This window comes from Equus caballus, chromosome 1 (assembly GCF_041296265.1).
Source record: "Equus caballus isolate H_3958 breed thoroughbred chromosome 1, TB-T2T, whole genome shotgun sequence".
Lineage (NCBI taxonomy): Eukaryota > Metazoa > Chordata > Mammalia > Perissodactyla > Equidae > Equus > Equus caballus.
The window spans coordinates 6,126,597-6,144,084 of NC_091684.1; the positions used below are offsets into that span (position 1 = coordinate 6,126,597).

Below are 17,488 nucleotides of genomic sequence, written 5' to 3' on the forward strand. Positions count from 1 at the left end.
GTCAGCAGTGTTGGTATAGGTTTTCTCACCGTCCTTTCCACGTGTGTCTTCGTTACTTTAGATAAGGTGGAGGGAATGTCCTTGAAAAGAAGGAGGGTGTCCTTTGGTGGTCATCTGAGACCTGAACTATTTGATGAAAACTTACCTCCTAATACGCCTCTCAAAAGAGGAGAAACACCGATGAAAAGGAGATCTCTTGCTACCCACACTCCAACTGTCCTGAAGAAAATCATCAAGGTAGGTTTAACAGCTAGTATTCTCCCGCATGTTTAATGATGCACGTCCTTGGTACTTATTCTTACCATAAGCCTCACACTAGTGGAATTGCAATTAAGACCTTTTCCTTTCTAATAAAAAAGCAGAATAAAATCGAAATGAGAGCTCATTCACTTGGGTGTTGGAAAACGAACACCTGGGTTCCTGAGCACATGCCGGGCACAGGTGAGTCCTCAGCACATGTCTTTTTCCTGCTGAGGCCTCCTGCCCACCCGGCTTACAGGGCCAGGTGATTGCTCCAGGGTTACAGTAAAAACCGCCAATTGAAAAGAATCTGGAGACATCATGACACATAACCATAAGGTTTTTTTTTCTTTTAGAATTGTAAGGTGAAAAGGAAAATCTTGGTTGGCAACACACCTATGATTTTCACCATCAGCTATTCAGAACTTTTAACTGGGGCTGGCCCCGTGGCCAAGTGGTTAAGTTCTCTCGCTCCACTTCGGCGGCCCAGGGTTTTGTCTCTTCGGATCCTGGGCATGGACATGGCACCGTTCCTCAGGCCATGCTGAGGTGGCATCCCACATGCCACAACTAGAAGGACCCACAACTAAAATATGCAACTATGTACTGGGGGGACATGGGGAGAAAAAGCAGAAACAAAGCCTCACAAGATTGGCAATAGTTGTTAGCTCAGGTGCCAATCTTTAAAAAAGAAGACTTTTAATCCCCTACGCTAGGTTGTGTTGTCCTGCTAATTTTAAATCCTAGAAAGGCCCCACAGCTCAGCTTCATCACAGGGCCTGGGTCATCTTTAATTTCTTTTCATACCAAAAGGAGTGTAAAGTAGGTCTGGTTCCCTTCCCATTGTACCCAGAAGTGCGATGCCCTCCTCCAGTGTAGACCAAAGGTGGCTAGACTCCCATGGATGGTATTCCCGTGGGTTCCAATCAGAGCACTTGCCTTGCATCAGGAGGTTCCTTCCATCTTTTCACCTGAAATACCTCACTTAAGACTTGTTTGCTGCCGTTTTTCCCTTAAATGAGGGGGGCAGACTCCCATCTCTGCTCGTGACAGAGAGTGGTTGAAACATTTGGGGCTTCAAGATTTAAAGAGCTAAAATGCTTAATTGGGGAGGGTTTTTGCATTCATTCAGAGATGTTATATTTGTGGTGAGGTTTCTTATGAACATTTAAATCTTGTCAGGAACAGTCTCAACCATCAAGAAAAGAAGATTCTCCTTCCAAAATCCATTTGGAAGTGACCACACAAAACGTGGTTAAGAGCTCTCCAGCTCAGAATCCTACCAAAACTTCTCCAGTTGCGAATGATCAGCGCCGTACGTCGTCCAAGGCGTCTTCTGTCTCCAGTGGCAGCAAATCTCCTTGTCAGACAGATACTCCTAAGAGAGGAGGGAGAAGGAGCAGCAGCTTACCTTCAAAGAGAATGTCCACCGATCGCAGCCAACATGAAATCTTACAGATGATTTATTCCAAAAGAAGGAGTGGTGCTTCTGAAGCCAATTTAATTGGTTTGTGTCGTATTAACAAAGATGTTTTGAGGTTAATTTTCTCCGTAATGCTAGTTTTGAAAAGTTTCAACACTTTTTTCCTTTTGACAGTGGCAAAATCGTGGGCAGACGTGGTAAAACTTGGCGCCAAACAAACACAAACTAAAGTCGTTAAACGTGGCCCTCAAAGGCAGCTGAACAAAAGACAGAAAAGGATAAATACTCCAAAGGTATGGGTTCCAATAGGAATTGCTCTTGACACATAATATTACTTAAGATTACATTAAGTGTGGATTTATGCTTTGACGTTTTGTTGATCTCCTGATTTTTTTTCCAGAAGCCTACTGGCAGCGTTCACAATCAATTTAGTACAGGCCATGCAAACTCTCCTTGCACCATAGTCATAGGGAAAGCTCACATCGAGAAAGTAAACGTGCCTGCTCGTCCCTACAGAATGCTGAACAACTTTGTCTTCAACAAAAAAATGGACTTTAATGAAGATCTTTCAGGTAAAAACTGTCAACTTAAAAAGCAAATTCGCTAGTTATTTTACCCTGAAAACAAATTTTTTGGGGGAATAGCCAAAAGAGTTACAAATCAGGATGTGGGTGCTATGGTGAACCACAGGCAAATCTGGAGAACAAAGGATGGGAGCTGCTTTTATAGGGAGAAAGGGGGAATAGGGAGGGGCTGTTCCAACCAAAAGTCCATTGTGTGTAGAGTAACAGTTCAGGGTGGCAACAGCTTCTCATTGGCTGAACTGCAGCATTTCTCATTGGCTGGGCTGTTGCTGGGTGGGGAGAGAAATCTTCCCCTGAGTATAGTAGTTGTACTTCCTGTTGGAGATGCAAGAGTCTGTCTCTTCCTGTCTGGAGTAATGTATGATGTATGATAGGGCTGAGAGCTCCCCCTACAGGCCTTCGTGACTCTAATTTAATTGAGGTTTCTTCTATTAATTTCCACAAAACACACTCTTGGCTCTATAAACCATAGTTGTTGATCCTCCTATGTGTGACTGTGTGGATGGCTGCTAGTTTTGTTTATCTTCTGTCAGTGGGACAGGAGAATAAACAATCCTGTCACCTTCCTGGGTCATGATGTTCAAGGAAGAGAAAGCAGGATTGGGGAACAAGGACAGTTCCCCTACATTTGGGGGTCCTGTGTCCTGCATGAAGCGGGTGTGAAAGGTAGGTCCACATCTTTACCTCAGAGAGCAGCATAGGTGGAGAAAACTGGAAGCTGCTTTATGGTGAGGAAAGCAAGCTTGCTCTTAAAATTGCCCTTTCCTGCATTTATGCTAATAGATGGCCCCAGACTCGGAGAAATTGGTTTGAGCAGTATTTTGCTTCTTCATGATTTCCTTTACTTCTATGTAGCTTAACTGTTTCTTGAAACAAAGTCTTGTGAAATGGTTTCCTGTAACCATCAATAGTTGAGCCAAAGTTGTCATTCTCAGTAAAAGTGTGATGTGACTTGCTTATGGTTGTGCCAGATTAGACTGTGGCAAGAACCCAGGTTTGGATTTTATGTGACATAGTTTGACCAGTGGTTTCCACTTTGAACTCTTTGAAGGGAGGTGAGTCTTGAATCCATTAGGTGGAATCTTGTTTTATTTCCTGGCAGATTTTAAGATGGAAGAATTGTTGTACTCCTCTGTATAACCCATATAAGGTATGCTCTGATTAGAGTCACATTTGAATCAATACATTTAGCTTTCTAAAAAAACAACCACAAAAATGTAGAACAGTGGTAGCCAGAATTTTGATAACATGCTCCATGAATAAAAACATTTTGAGCATATACCACTCAATATGCAGATATATGTATACTGTATATTCTTGTAAATTATGTGCATGTCTGAGTGGGCTAGTATATATGTTATGAAGCATGAAAACAAATCCTCAAAGGTATTTTTAAGATGAAATAAATAGAAGTTTAAATACTCAGTCCCCAGGACAGTGGTGTTTCTCAGCCTTCCTTTGAGACCCTTTCCTAGAGAGTCAGCAGTGTCCACCCCTTGCTGTGAGTGACTTTCATGACAAAACATCAGTGTGTGCTGAAGACTAAGTCCCGGATATTTTAAGGAAGGCCTCAGCGGCGGCAGAGGGATGAGATTTGTAAGTGAGTTGGCTGGTTTGGCAGCCTTAGGGACAGGCATCCCAGATGCCTTGTGCAGGCGGGTGGCAGACTGAAGAGAGCATTTTGATCCACTGATGGCAGAGTGAGAAAAGTAAGGAGAACGTGGGATAATGTAAGTTTTTCAGAAAGTTAAATCTTCCATTTAAAGTACTATGTGGTTCTTTCTTTTCTGAGATTATGTTAATACTGCTTTTTGGTGTTAAATGAGAAGATGGTCATATTACCTGACACCACAAAAAATGGGCAGCCCTGTGTCATTTTTAAAATTGGAGGACATTTTATTTCTACTTAAGATGCAGAACTGCATAAGTGAGGACTTTCTGAAGGCAGCGTGAGGGCAGTCGGTTTGCTGGATGCCTGGAGGGGAGGCCCTGAGGGCTGCCCCTGTCCTCCGGCGAGTGCTCATGACTGGGGACGGGGACGACTTTGGAAGACTGCAGACACCAACTTCCTTCATTTGATTTTCTTTCCAAGAGGAAAGGTGGAGAAGAGGAGAGATGAATCTAACTTCCCATTGCCCTCTTTTAACAAAACGAGTTCATTACGGATGCATCATCCTCTTCTATGAGATCCTGTCTTCCACGAGGTCTAGAGAGTGACCTGTTGTCCACGTGCCACCATTTCCTTTGTTTTCTGAGGACTGGCGTGGTTGTTTGCATGTATGAGCAATATGTTAACTGCTTTTCCAATATCTTCATTTAACAGGGCTCACTGAAATGTTCAAGACTCCAGCAAAAGAGAGGCCACAAAGGAGGAGTGTATGTCCCATCACCTTTTCGAATTCAGAGGATTTGCTTGGAAAAAAGTTTCAAGTACCCAATTCAGAAGAAAATCCTTTGCTATGTGCTTCAGAAAATTTTGGTTGGTTTACTGTTTTTTCCTAGCGCTTTGATGTTTTCAACAGGAACTATAGATGCTATTATTTTCTTTACAACAGATATTGTGTTATTTCCTTACAACAGACACTCCTGATAACATACCTTTTCCAGCTTCTCTGTTTTGTGGTTTTAGGGGAAATTCCTGTCAGCAGTTGAACTAGCATTGGCATTCAGTGACTTCCTTAAAAAGGAATACTCGTTTGATAACCATGAACTCCCTATATACATTTGCCTCATTTGTTTACTATCAGCAAAGAGGTTGATAAGCAGAAAACTATAATGATTTCTCATCATACTTATATGTAAATTACTCAAACTCAAAATTATTGTAAATTACCAAAGAGAAAGATAGCAGTGTGTACACTGTGCAAGTATTGCCCCTGATCTTCTGGATGGGAGCGTGCCCTAGTTCAAGTGGGAAATGGGACATGTGAGTCTGTCTTGCTCTCTCGTTTGGTACTGGTTGCTGAGTTCCTGTCATAGGGGGAACAGTTTGCCACACTGAAAGTGTTTTCTGTGGCTAACGGGTGGATGTTTCCCGTGTAACATGGACCGTCAGCATCCTAAGTATAGACCATGTAATTGCATTGGTGGTTCAACAGAAAAAACAGCTTGTTTGTTTCTCATGTTTCAAGAAAAAAAATTGCTGTGTTCAGGTCACTGAGACATGGCATGACAGCCTTCAGGAGACCCTTCTTGAGGAATTTTATGTTTTATCTAATCTCTGTAGAGCCTAACCACCACCTCTGTATGACCCCTCTATATATCACCAAATACGTTATTCTTTAGTGTACGCGGCTCATACATAAGACAGGTTTATGGCCACATCAGCAGTGTCATCTCCTTAGTCGGATGGATAGGAGGCTGAATTATTGGCTCTTACACAATATTTCGTGACAATAAAATACCAAGTTGGCATAAAACAGTGAACAGATTATATTTATCGTGTATGTTTTTATTTCTTATAGGAGAGAGTATGTTCCCCAGTACTCAGAATGCACCAAAAGAGCTGTCGGATAAAATTTCTGCAAGCCCTGCCTCCTCCAAACAACAGAATATGAAAGTAAATGAAGATATGGAGAAAACTCCCAGGAACATGCATAAAATGACAGGTGCTGAGATGAAGACTCCAGTATCTGAGGCAGAGCCTATGCAGGCAGTAGCAAGCGCAAACACATCTAGGAGGTCTGTGGGGCTCAGAAATAGACTGACACCAGGCACAGAGGGTAAGAACCAAGAAATGGAAACTGGCACCACGGGGAACATCTTGGGACGACGTCTGCGGAAAACACCACTACAAGAACAGAAGCTAGAGGGAGAGATGCAGGAGAGTGAGAGATCTTTTGAGATGTGTAAGAAAATCATTGAGTCAAAAGAGAACTCTGAAAAGATGGTAGCTGTGAGGAGATCAAGAAGGTCTTCAGAGCTGAAATGGGAACCAACAGCAGACCTGGCTGCCCTCAAGAAATTGCACGAGAGAGAACCGAAGGATGACCTGCTGGACATCCACAGTGTCCTCCAAACCCCAGACCAGGCTGTGAAACCGGTGGATGTGGAGCACGTAACCACAAAGATGCGCCGCAAATCTCCTAAACCAGAACCAGCCAACACGCCAACAAGGACAAATATACGGCTCCAGACACCGCCCCACAAAGTGGATGGAGAAGGCCTCTCAGCACTCAGCAAGGCCACACAGACTCCAGGGGAAATTACACACACACACAGAGAACCAGTAGATGATGAAAAGAGCATCAAATTGTTTAAGGAAACTGCAAAGCAGGAAGTGGATCCTGCAGCAAATGTAACTGGGAGCAAGAGGCGGCCAAGAACACCTAAGGGAAAGACTCCACCCCTAGAAGACCTGGCTGGCTTCAGAGAGCTCTTCCAAACGCCAGTTCACATCAAGGAACCAATGACTGATGACAAAACCACTAAAATACTCTACCAATCTCCACAACCAGAACCAGTCATCGTATCAACCAGGATGAGCAGACGACTCAAGACACCTCTGCGGAAAGTGGACGTAGAGGAAGAGCTCTCAGCACTCAGGAAGCCCACACAAACACCAGGAGAAAGCTCGCTCTCACACAAAGAACCAGTAGGTGCAGTGTCTGAGGAAGCTCCAGAACAGAAACTGGACCCTGCAGAAAATGTAACTGGGAGCAAGAGGCGAACAGGAACACCCAAGAAAAAGATCTGTTCCCTGGAAGACCTGCTTGGCTTCACAGAGCTCTTCCAAACCCCAGATCACACCAAGGAACCAGTGACTGATGACCAAACCACTAAAATATCCTGCAAATCTCCACAAGCAGAACCAGTTGACACACCAACAAGCAGAAAGAGAAGCCTCAAGACACCTCCCCAGAGAGCAGACACAGAGAAAGAGCTCTCAGCACTCAGGAAGCCCATGCAAACACCAGGAGAAACTGTGCACACACACGGAGGACCAGTAGATGAAGATAAAGACATCAAATTGTTAAAGGAAACTCCAAAGCTGAGACTAGACTCAGAAAAAAATGAAACTGGAAGCAAAAGGCTGCCAAGAAAACCTAAAGAAAAGGCCCAACCCTTAGAAGACCTGGATGGCCTCAAAATGCTCTTCCAAACACCAGATCACACCAAGGAACCAGTGACTGAGGAGAAAACCACCAGAATACCCTGCAAATCCCCACAAGCAGAACCAGTCAACATGCCAACAAGCAGAAGGAGACAGCCTAGGGCACCTCCCCAGAAGGTGGAAGAGCAGGAACATCTGTCAGCAGGCAAGATGCCCACACAAGCCCTGGGGGAGACAACGTGTTCACACGGAGAACCAGTAGATGATGGCAAAGACATCAGAGCGTTTAAGGAAACTGCAGAGCAGGAACTGGATCCTGCAGCAAATGTAACTGGAAGCAAGGGGCGGCCAAGAACACCTAAGGGAAAGACTCCACCCCTAGAAGACCTGGCTGGCTTCAGAGAGCTCTTCCAAACGCCAGTTCACATCAAGGAACCAATGACTGATGACAAAACCACTAAAATGCTCTACCAATCTCCACAACCAGAACCAGTCATCGTATCAACCAGCATGAGCAGACGACTCAAGACACCTCTGTGGAAAGTGGACGTAGAGGAAGAGCTCTCAGCACTCAGGAAGCCCACACAAACACCAGGAGAAAGCTCGCTCTCACACAAAGAACCAGTGGGTGATGACAAAGGCATTGCTGTGTCTGAGGAAGCTCCAGAACAGAAACTGGACCCTGCAGAAAATGTAACTGGGAGCAAGAGGCAAACAAGAACACCCAGGAAGGACACCCAGCATTCCCTGGAAGACCTGCTTGGCTTCACAGAGCTCTTCCAAACCCCAGATCACGCCAAGGAACCAATGACTGATGACCAAACCACTAAAATATCCTGCAAATCTCCACAAGCAGAACCAGTTGACACACCAACAAGCAGAAGGAGAAGCCTCAAGACACCGTCCCAGAAAGTGGACACAGAGAAAGAGCTCTCAGCACTCAGGAAGCCCATGCAAACACCAGGAGAAACTGTGCACACGCACAGAGGACCAGTAGATGATGACAAAGACATCAGATTGTTAAAGGAAACTCCAAAGCTGAGACTAGACTCAGAAGAAAATGTGACTGGAGGCAAAAGGTTGCCAAGAAAACCTAAAGAAAAGGCCCAACCCCTAGAAGACCTGGATGGCCTCAAAATGCTCTTCCAAACACCAGATCACACCAAGGAACCAGTGACTGAGAAGAAAACCACCAGAACACCCTGCAAATCCCCACAAGCAGAACCAGTCAACACACCAACAAGCGGAAGGAGAAAGCTTAGGCCACCTCCCCAGAAGGTGGAAGAGCAGGAACATCTGTCAGCAGGCAAGATGCCCACACAAGCCCTGGGGGAGACAACGTGTTCACACGGAGAACCAGTAGATGATGGCAAAGACATCAGAGCGTTTAAGGAAACTGCAGAGCAGGAACTGGATCCTGCAGCAAATGTAACTGGAAGCAAGAGGCGGCCAAGAACACCTAAGGGAAAGACTCCACCCCTAGAAGACCGGGCTGGCTTCAGAGAGCTCTTCCAAACGCCAGTTCACGCCAAGGAACCAATGACTGATGACAAAACCACTAAAATACTCTACCAATCTCCACAACCAGAACTAGTCATCGTATCAACCAGCATGAGCAGACGACTCAAGACACCTCTGCGGAAAGTGGACGTAGAGGAAGAGCTCTCAGCACTCAGGAAGCCCACACAAACACCAGGAGAAAGCTCGCTCTCACACAAAGAACCAGTGGGTGATGACAAAGGCATTGCTGTGTCTGAGGAAGCTCCAGAACAGAAACTGGACCCTGCAGAAAATGTAACTGGGAGCAAGAGGCAAACAAGAACACCCAGGAAGGACACCCAGCATTCCCTGGAAGACCTGCTTGGCTTCACAGAGCTCTTCCAAACCCCAGATCACGCCAAGGAACCAATGACTGATGACCAAACCACTAAAATATCCCGCAAATCTCCACAAGCAGAACCAGTTGACACACCAACAAGCAGAAGGAGAAGCCTCAAGACACCGTCCCAGAAAGTGGACACAGAGAAAGAGCTCTCAGCACTCAGGAAGCCCATGCAAACACCAGGAGAAACTGTGCACACACACAGAGGACCAGTAGATGATGACAAAGACATCAGATTGTTTAAGGAAACTCCAAAGCTGAGACTAGACTCAGAAGAAAATGTGACTGGAGGCAAAAGGTTGCCAAGAAAACCTAAAGAAAAGGCCCAACCCCTAGAAGACCTGGATGGCCTCAAAATGCTCTTCCAAACACCAGATCACACCAAGGAACCAGTGACTGAGGAGAAAACTACCAGAATACCCTGCAAATCCCCACAAGCAGAACCAGTCAACATACCAACAAGCAGAAAGAGACAGCCTAGGGCACCTCCCCAGAAGGTGAATGAGAAGGAAGATAGATCAGCACGTAGGAAGCCCACACAAACCCTGGGGAGAACGACGCGATCACGCAGAGAACCAGTCAGTGGTGATAAAGACAGCAAAGTGTTTGAGGAGACTGCAAGGCAGGAACAGGGCCCTCCAGCAAGTGTAACTGGAAGCAAGAGGCAGCCAAGAAGAGCTAAGGAAAAGGCCCAGCCACTCGAAGACCTGGATGGCCTCACAGATGTCATCCAAACACCTGATCACACAGAACATGAGATCAAAATGACTGAGGACAAAACCACAAAAATGCCCTGCAAATCTCTGCAAGTGGAGCCAGTCATGGTGCCAACAGGTAGAAAGAGACGGCTCAGGGCACCTGCCCAGAAAGTGGATGTAGAGGATGAGCTCTCAGCACGCAGGAAGCCCACACAAACGCCAGGGGAAATCACACACACATACGGACAGCCAGCAGGTGATGATAAAGACATCAAAGTCTTTAAGGAAACTCCACGGCAGGAATTGGACCCTGAAGAAAATGTAACTAGAAGCAAGAAGCAGCCAAGAATCCCTAAGAAAAAGGCCCAGCCCCTCGAAGACCTGAATGGCCTCGAAGAGCTCATACAAATGCCAGATCACACAGACGAACCAATGACTGAGGACAAAACCACAAAAATGCTCGGCAAATCTCCCCAAGTGGAACTAGTCATGGCGCCACCAAGCAAGAAGAGAAGGCTCAGGGTACCTCCCCAAAATGTGGATGAGCAGGAAGTTCCATCAGCAGGCAGGAAACCCACACAAACCCTGGGGAGAACGACACGCTCACGCAGGGGACCAGTCGATGGTGATAAAGACATCAAAGTGTTTGAGGAAACTGCAAGGCGGGAATTGGACCCTACAGCTAGTGTAACTGGAAACAAGAGGCAGCTAAGAATCCCTAAGGAAAAGGCCCAGCCACTCGAAGACCTGGCCAGGTATAAAGAGGTCCTCCAAATGCCAGCTCATGCCAAGAAACTGGGAACTGATGCTGAGACCATTAAGGTAACGCCAACGCAAACGCCAGACAGAAGAGAACCTGTGAAAATGTCCAGGAGAGTCCTTAGGGCCCGTAAGACAAAACCCATGGACGATCTGGTGGGCACCAGGGAGCCTGTGCAATCACAAAGGGGAAGCAGAGTTTCCCCGTCCCCCAAGAGGAAAGGTGGGAAACATGGAAGTGTCACAGGAAGGAAGAGGCTGCGCTCCGTGACGACTCCGCCGGAAATGGCAGAAGAGAAGCCACTCCAGAAGAAACAGAGGACAGCTCCCGGAGAGACACTCACACCCTCTGAACCCTCCATAGCAGAGAAGAGAATTCTGAGGATTTTGGCAAAGAGGATTGAACCTGTGGAAGAGCTGCCCAGCAACACGAAAACTGAAAAAAAGGGCCAAAGAGTGGAAGATGCGACTGCTCCAAATAAGGTGATGGTAGATGTTACATAATCATTATATGTCATCTTGGAGGGATGGTCTCCTTTTTGGTGTAATATTTGGTACAAATTGTGTATAAACAATTTATATGTGGATTACATTTCCCAAAGGAGTCTGCATGCAACACAGGGAGTAACTGCAGACCATGGGAAAGGGTCCTTTTAGGATTTACAGAGACAATTGGCTAATTTGGGAAAATAGCTAGTCACAATTGTTATTACAAAGTTTGGCAAGAGTTTCTCAGGAACTGAACGAGTTAGGTTCATCTTCGAAGGTGTGAGGCATCGTGCAGAGAAGGGGGCAGCTTGGTCCTGCGTTCCAGACACTATAGCCAGGAGTGCTGGGTAGAAGCTCTAGATGCTTCAGTATTTAAACAGAATGGTGTACATGGGAGGGTGTGTTCTGAGAGCAACAGAACTGTCAGATTGTTGGATAGAGAGATTACTACTGCGTGGAGAGAAGTTTCTAAAATTCCAGAAACCAAGATTTTCCTGTCTGCTTTAGCAATGACTGTTAAAAGACTGGGAATTCATTTCCTGCCTGAATAAAGGGGCATTTTTCTATAATGCCCCTTTCATGCTTGTTATGATCAGATTTGACATTTATGACATTCAGACACTGATTGAAACTTACGCTGAATTCCTTATTTATGGTTTATCAGTAGAGATGATTTCTCCATAGGAACAAAGTGACAAGGCCTTACCTTGAATATCTTAGATTACTGGCATCATAGAAAATTATTCAATGTAAAATTTTCAAATGAATCCCCCTTTGAGTTCACTTTTGATCGTTTTTCTCTGTGTTGAATTTTGAGATTTGTACGACTCATTGACATGTTGTGGATGTCTTTTGGATTGTTTAGGGAATGTCCCTGCGCTCCAGACGCCCAAATAAAACCACTGTAGAAGAGCAAAGAACTGAGTTTCTCATATCAGCAGAAAAGATTAAAATAAAGAGGAATGAAAAGAAGCCCATGAATACCTCCCAAGAGATGAAGCTACAAAACCCAGAAGATGGAGCCAAGAATTCTACATCTGGGGGCCAAGTCCATGAGAGTAGAATGGGTTTGAGATCTGGAAGACAGAATAAGATGCCCTTACCCAATGTAGCAGAGGAGAAAGTCAGGAAGAAAAGGGTGGAAATCCACGTGGAGAGTCAGAAGGAGAAAGAAGCAACAGGACATTCGGACTCCAAGAGTTTGAGATCGAGAAAGATTACAATCCCTCCTAAAGGAAACACTCTAGAGGGTGAATCGGAACAGAGAGTGACTCGGAGGGCCAACAGACGTGCCGAAACCACGAAAACGGCAAGTAAATTACTGTTTTTCTTTCTTTAGGAGCATAGAATGTTCTGATAAAATTTTGCCTCACGTTGCAAAAGCAAACAAAACATTATATGTGATAACACGCTGCCAGCTCCCAGTTATACTCACGTACGAAGTGTGACTCTAAACCAGATATTTTGTCTTTGTAGCTATATTTAGTTGTATCTGTCTTGGGAATCTCACTTCAAACAGTAAATTCACAGTATGAAGACATCATTCAGGAAGAACAAGGAATTTATCCAGTCAGCACTTTCTGACTGCTCATGCCGTAGCCCATACTGAAATTATAGGTAGATGTCCTCAGTCCCTCGTTAGCTCAACAAAACTTACTAATGCGAGTGAGGTGGTCCTGTCTGGATTTCAGAGGAGTTCCTTTGGAAATCTAGAATGAAGAGAAGTTGGAGGGGTAGTAAATAGCACCACAGTTATGGGCTGCATAACGACGTTTCAGTCAGTGATGGACCACATAGACCACGGCGGTCCTATAGGATTAGTACCATACGGCCTGGGTGTGCAGTAGGCTGTACCATCTGGGTTTGTGTAGGTACACTCTGGTGCTCGCACAATAGTGAAATCGCCTAACGACGCATTTCCCAGAACATGTCCCCTTCGTTAAGCAACGCAGGACTGTATTAAAGGTTCGTATTCAGTAGGAAGTGCTTGTGTCCTTTGGCCCTTCCCAAAACAAATAACATCTAAGTTTAAGGACTGTCAGTGCTACGAACGTCATGTCAACTTCAGCAGCACCATTTGAATGAATCTACGGTGCAGGATTGAATTCACTCTGTGTTCTGGGCAATATGTGATTTTGCTAGTTTGAAGGAAAGAGTGGTTGAACAGTCTCCTTTTTGTGAGTGGTGTAAATTTGCTTCTGAGTGTGCAGTGAGAGCCCGTGAACGCCAGTGCTGTGGGCCATTGCTCTAACACACGTGTGTGAATTTACTGCTTGACAAACAGTTGTCTGATGTGGTGTCAGCTGCAAAAGCAGAAGAGATTTGTTTACTGCTTGCTAGAATGATGGTGGGGACACTGGCCTAGGTCCACATCCAGGACCTCAGTGCGTGTCCTGCCACCCTTAGAATCATGAAGGAGCAGCTACAGGGCAGGCCGAGTACATCCTGGGGTCAGCACAGATGGAGCGTGCCCCACGCAGCCCTTCATGAGCTTGTGTTTACCATTCATTCTGTTGTCTGTAATGTGGATGCCACACGTTGCTAGCTCCTGATAGAGCATACGTCTCCAGTTTGGCCTTTTCCTGATATCTCAGTCATTTGATGAACATTTGCGTTGCACTGTAATAAGGCGATAGCTTGGGTCCGAATTCAAGTATTTCAGGTCATTTGCATTCACACTCAGCCTTAGACTTTTTAATTCTTGGCTTTTGTTCTCCTGACTCTTCCCGCCCCCCAGTCTTAAAGATCACTGGATAAGGTCACTGGTGGGGACTGCTCCTAAAGTATGCTCAACAGACATCACCATTAGCTTTTTCCCATGGGCTGTTGGGTTGGGGGACCGTGTGTAGTAGAAGCACAAACACCTGGCCTCTCACCTGTAAGCACAGCGCAGACACCCAAGGCTCCAGGGCACCGGTTCTGAAGACGCAGAACATCTGCTTCCTTTTAGATTTTCTCGAAGTGTCTGGATGGGTGTGCCTCTTCCCAGCTCCCGTTGGAGTGCGCAAAGCAGGTGGTCCTAGGTCACACTCAGGGAGTATTGAGCGATTGTCCGCTTCATACACATAGATTGTTTGGAAGACCCTGAAGATTTCGCCCTGATTGTACATTTGAATTCACTTTTTCTGAGTGGTAGTTTTATTTTATTTTTATTTATTTATTTATTTTTCTGCCTTATCTCCCCAAATCCTCCTGGTACATAGTTGTATATCCTAGCTGCACATCCTTCTAGTTGTGGCATGTGGGACACCGCCTCAACATGGCCTGACGAGCAGTGCCATGTCCGCGCCCAGGATCCAAAGCGGCGAAACCCTGGACCGCCGCAGCAGATCACACGGACTTAACCACTCGGCCATGGGGCCAGCCCCTGAGTGGTATTTTTTAATTAGTGAAAATGCATGTAATAGTGTGGCAATTTTCTTTCTTTTTTTAAACTATGTATTAACTTAAAAATAGGTGACAAGTCTTTCTATCAAAAGACAAAATATATAAGATAAAAAAGCCAAATAGTAAAAATGGCTTAGGGGGCCAGCCCCATGGCCGAGTGGTTAAGTTCACAAGCTCTGCTTTGGCAGCCTGGGGTTTTGCTGGTTTGGATCCTGGGTGCAGACACGGCACCGCTCATCAGGCCATGCTGAGGCGGCGTCCCACATGCCACAACTAGAAGGACCCACAACTAAAATATAGAACTATGTACTGGAGGGCTTTGGGGAGATGAAGGAAAAATAAAATCTTCACCCAAAAAAATGGCTTAAAGAACAAAAGCAACTTTCCCAAGCTATGTCTTATTAAACCCATTTCCAACCTCAAGATGAATTTTCCAGAACTTAAGACCTGCGTCACACCTAGTAAGAACTGGGTTTTTGCACAGGAGAGTTGGTTACAAAAATTTCTTTTAAATGACTTAAGAGTTATATTTTTGTTTCCAAACAGGATAACGACAATGTGTGCATCAAGAAAATAAGGACCAGAAGTCGTCGGGACAATGAAGATGTTTAGCTAAGAAGTTTAAAAGGGGGAAAAAAGTAATACATTTAATTTAGTGATAAGTTCTAGTATAATATTTGCTGTAAATTTAAAAGTGAATTCTGTAAATAGTGCTATCTGGTTGTTTAAGAGAAGAAAGCTTAGAAATTTCTAGGTCTGAATTGTCTATTCAAAAACCCCACATGGAGATTATGAAGGGGACAACTGGGTCTCATAAAATGACAAAAATTTAAAACTTGGGGGTGGGAAGTAGGAGTTTGGGCCAAAGGATGCCCTTTAACTCTGCAAGTGAAGCCGGGAAGTTTATCCCCCAAGTCGATCCCCAATAACTGTGGGCTCTAGCACTTGCTTTGTACATGCTTCTGTGTTTGTCTGTGTCCTCCATCAGAATGTAAACGGCAGAGGCTTCTATCCTTGTTGTATCCCCCACACCAGGCAGGCACTCAGGAAACGTTCATGAGTGGATGGATGAGTAGATTAATGAAACTTACAAGATCTGTCTTTACAATGGCGGAGACATTTGGTTCATACACTAGGGCTATTTATCATCAGCAGGACAGTCCGATCTTGGTGTCTTTATCCCTTAAGGGAATGAAATTGTAGATTGGAGGATGGTTTGTGAGCCCATCTTCAGCATAAAGGTGTTACTTTATTTAAGGAATGTCTGGTGGCTTGCCTTTTTCACTTTAAAAATATTTGTCTAAACTGGACTGCTTTTGTCTGAGAAGCCATCCACTCACTAGCTCTTAGGGCCATGGGCCAGAGTGCCCCTCCCTTCCAAACTGTGACACCCCTCTTAGCTTCTCTGCTTTGGCATCATTTACATCTTCTGAGCTTTCTACTGGATCTGCTCCCACCTGTGCTTTTTCTCACCACACCTGTTGACCTGACTTAGTGCCCAGCATGCCACCTCGTACAGGAAGCCATACATACTCTCCCCCTAAAGCACAGCCGTTTCTGACAGCGGCAGAGCACGAGGCTTCTTCACCCACGGTTTCCAAATTGCTTACTTGCAAGCAGTTGCCTCCTACATCTCATTTTAAGCCCAGGCTTCTTTCTTCAGTTTCAGACCCATACATCAAACTGCTGGGCATCTCCATTTTTATATTCCACTTGTCCTCCTGTTCTTCTTGCTCTGCTCCCTAAATCAGAAGAGAGCACACCTTCTCTCCAGTCACCTGTCCGGAGGCCTCCCCATTCACCTGCTTTCCAGTTTGAGCTGAGGATGGAAAACAAGAGAGGGGGCTGTCCCCTAGACTATGAACTGCAATGCCCAGGCCCTGTCTGTCCACTCTTATATCCCCAAAGTCTGGTGTGGAGCCAGGTGTACACAGTAATAAATATTTGCTGAATAAACATGAATCTCTGCGTGTCCGTCTGCATCAATGGTAGTTGCTTTTGCTATTTCGGCTGCCGTAATAGAGTGCTGGACAGGGTTGTCTAAGATCGTGAGGAAGAATGACAGATTGAGGGAGGGCTGTAGGATGGAGGAGCCTCCCGACCCAAGTGACAGTCGAGCCGGGCCATAAAGAGTGGGAGCGTGGCAGAGCAGAAGAAATGAGAGGATTTTAGAAAGTGAGGCCCTCATTAGAAAAGGCACTTTATTTGAAGGTGTGAGTCACAAATGTGTCATTTAGATAGGTGAAATTCAAGAAAATGTAAACTAATAGGATTTTTCTCTGATTAAGTTGTTCTGCCAACACTCCAGATTTAGTAGTAATTATGAACCTCAAATAGAGAAAAATTTCAATTAGCCGTATGCCTGGGGAATGAAATATACTGATTAATTAAAAAACCCTTTAGGGTTCAGTTCTAACCAAATATCTTGCTGAAACGTATCAGCGTATTTTCTCACCTTAGGAAGTACCATGTTTCAAGAGCGCAGGGTGGTTCTCCTTCACTAGGGCTGTAGGTGCTACATTAGAAAAGCTCATTCAAGCAAGTCTTTAAAAAGCTCGTGTCCACGGCATGCCTCTTTCATTTAGTATTTTTGTGACGGAGGGAAGCTTCAGACAGAAATATGAACCATTCAACTAGGCTAACTATTTGAGAGCAGGGTGCAAGAAATAAATACTCACCTACTGGCTGTGTGGTTTGGTAACTTCTCTGAGCTTCAGATTCCAAGTAACATCCCTCTGATGGAAAATTCTCAATAAACAGAAGCTAGTTTTACTTTTAGCCTCCAGGCCTTTGCATGACCTGGCTGCCAATCTGTCCTTGAATTTCTTTGCTGTAATTCCGTACCAGCCAACCCTTGCCTTCTTTAGGGAGGACATTCCCCCCCACACGCACATATACAAACACACTCATGCACACACACATACTCATGCACACATACACATTCATATACATACATGCATACACATACTCTTC

The 17,488-nt window shown here is 45.1% G+C and overlaps 1 protein-coding gene across 3 annotated transcripts in view; it reads left to right on the forward strand.

The window, feature by feature from the left end:
• Window positions 1-16,477, forward strand: part of MKI67 (marker of proliferation Ki-67) — a 28,450-nt gene extending 11,973 nt beyond the window's left edge. For all 3 annotated transcript variants that reach the window (XM_014733330.3, XM_005602153.4, XM_070251314.1), the window contains exons 8-15: window positions 62-237; window positions 1,423-1,747; window positions 1,838-1,956; window positions 2,064-2,235; window positions 4,571-4,726; window positions 5,712-11,122; window positions 11,994-12,437; window positions 15,062-16,477. In XM_014733330.3, coding sequence (XP_014588816.3) covers window positions 62-237; window positions 1,423-1,747; window positions 1,838-1,956; window positions 2,064-2,235; window positions 4,571-4,726; window positions 5,712-11,122; window positions 11,994-12,437; window positions 15,062-15,127 — 6,869 coding nt within the window. In that variant the 3' untranslated portion in view covers window positions 15,128-16,477. The remainder of the gene's footprint in view (window positions 1-61; window positions 238-1,422; window positions 1,748-1,837; window positions 1,957-2,063; window positions 2,236-4,570; window positions 4,727-5,711; window positions 11,123-11,993; window positions 12,438-15,061) is intronic.
• The last annotated feature ends 1,011 nt before the right edge of the window (window positions 16,478-17,488 follow it).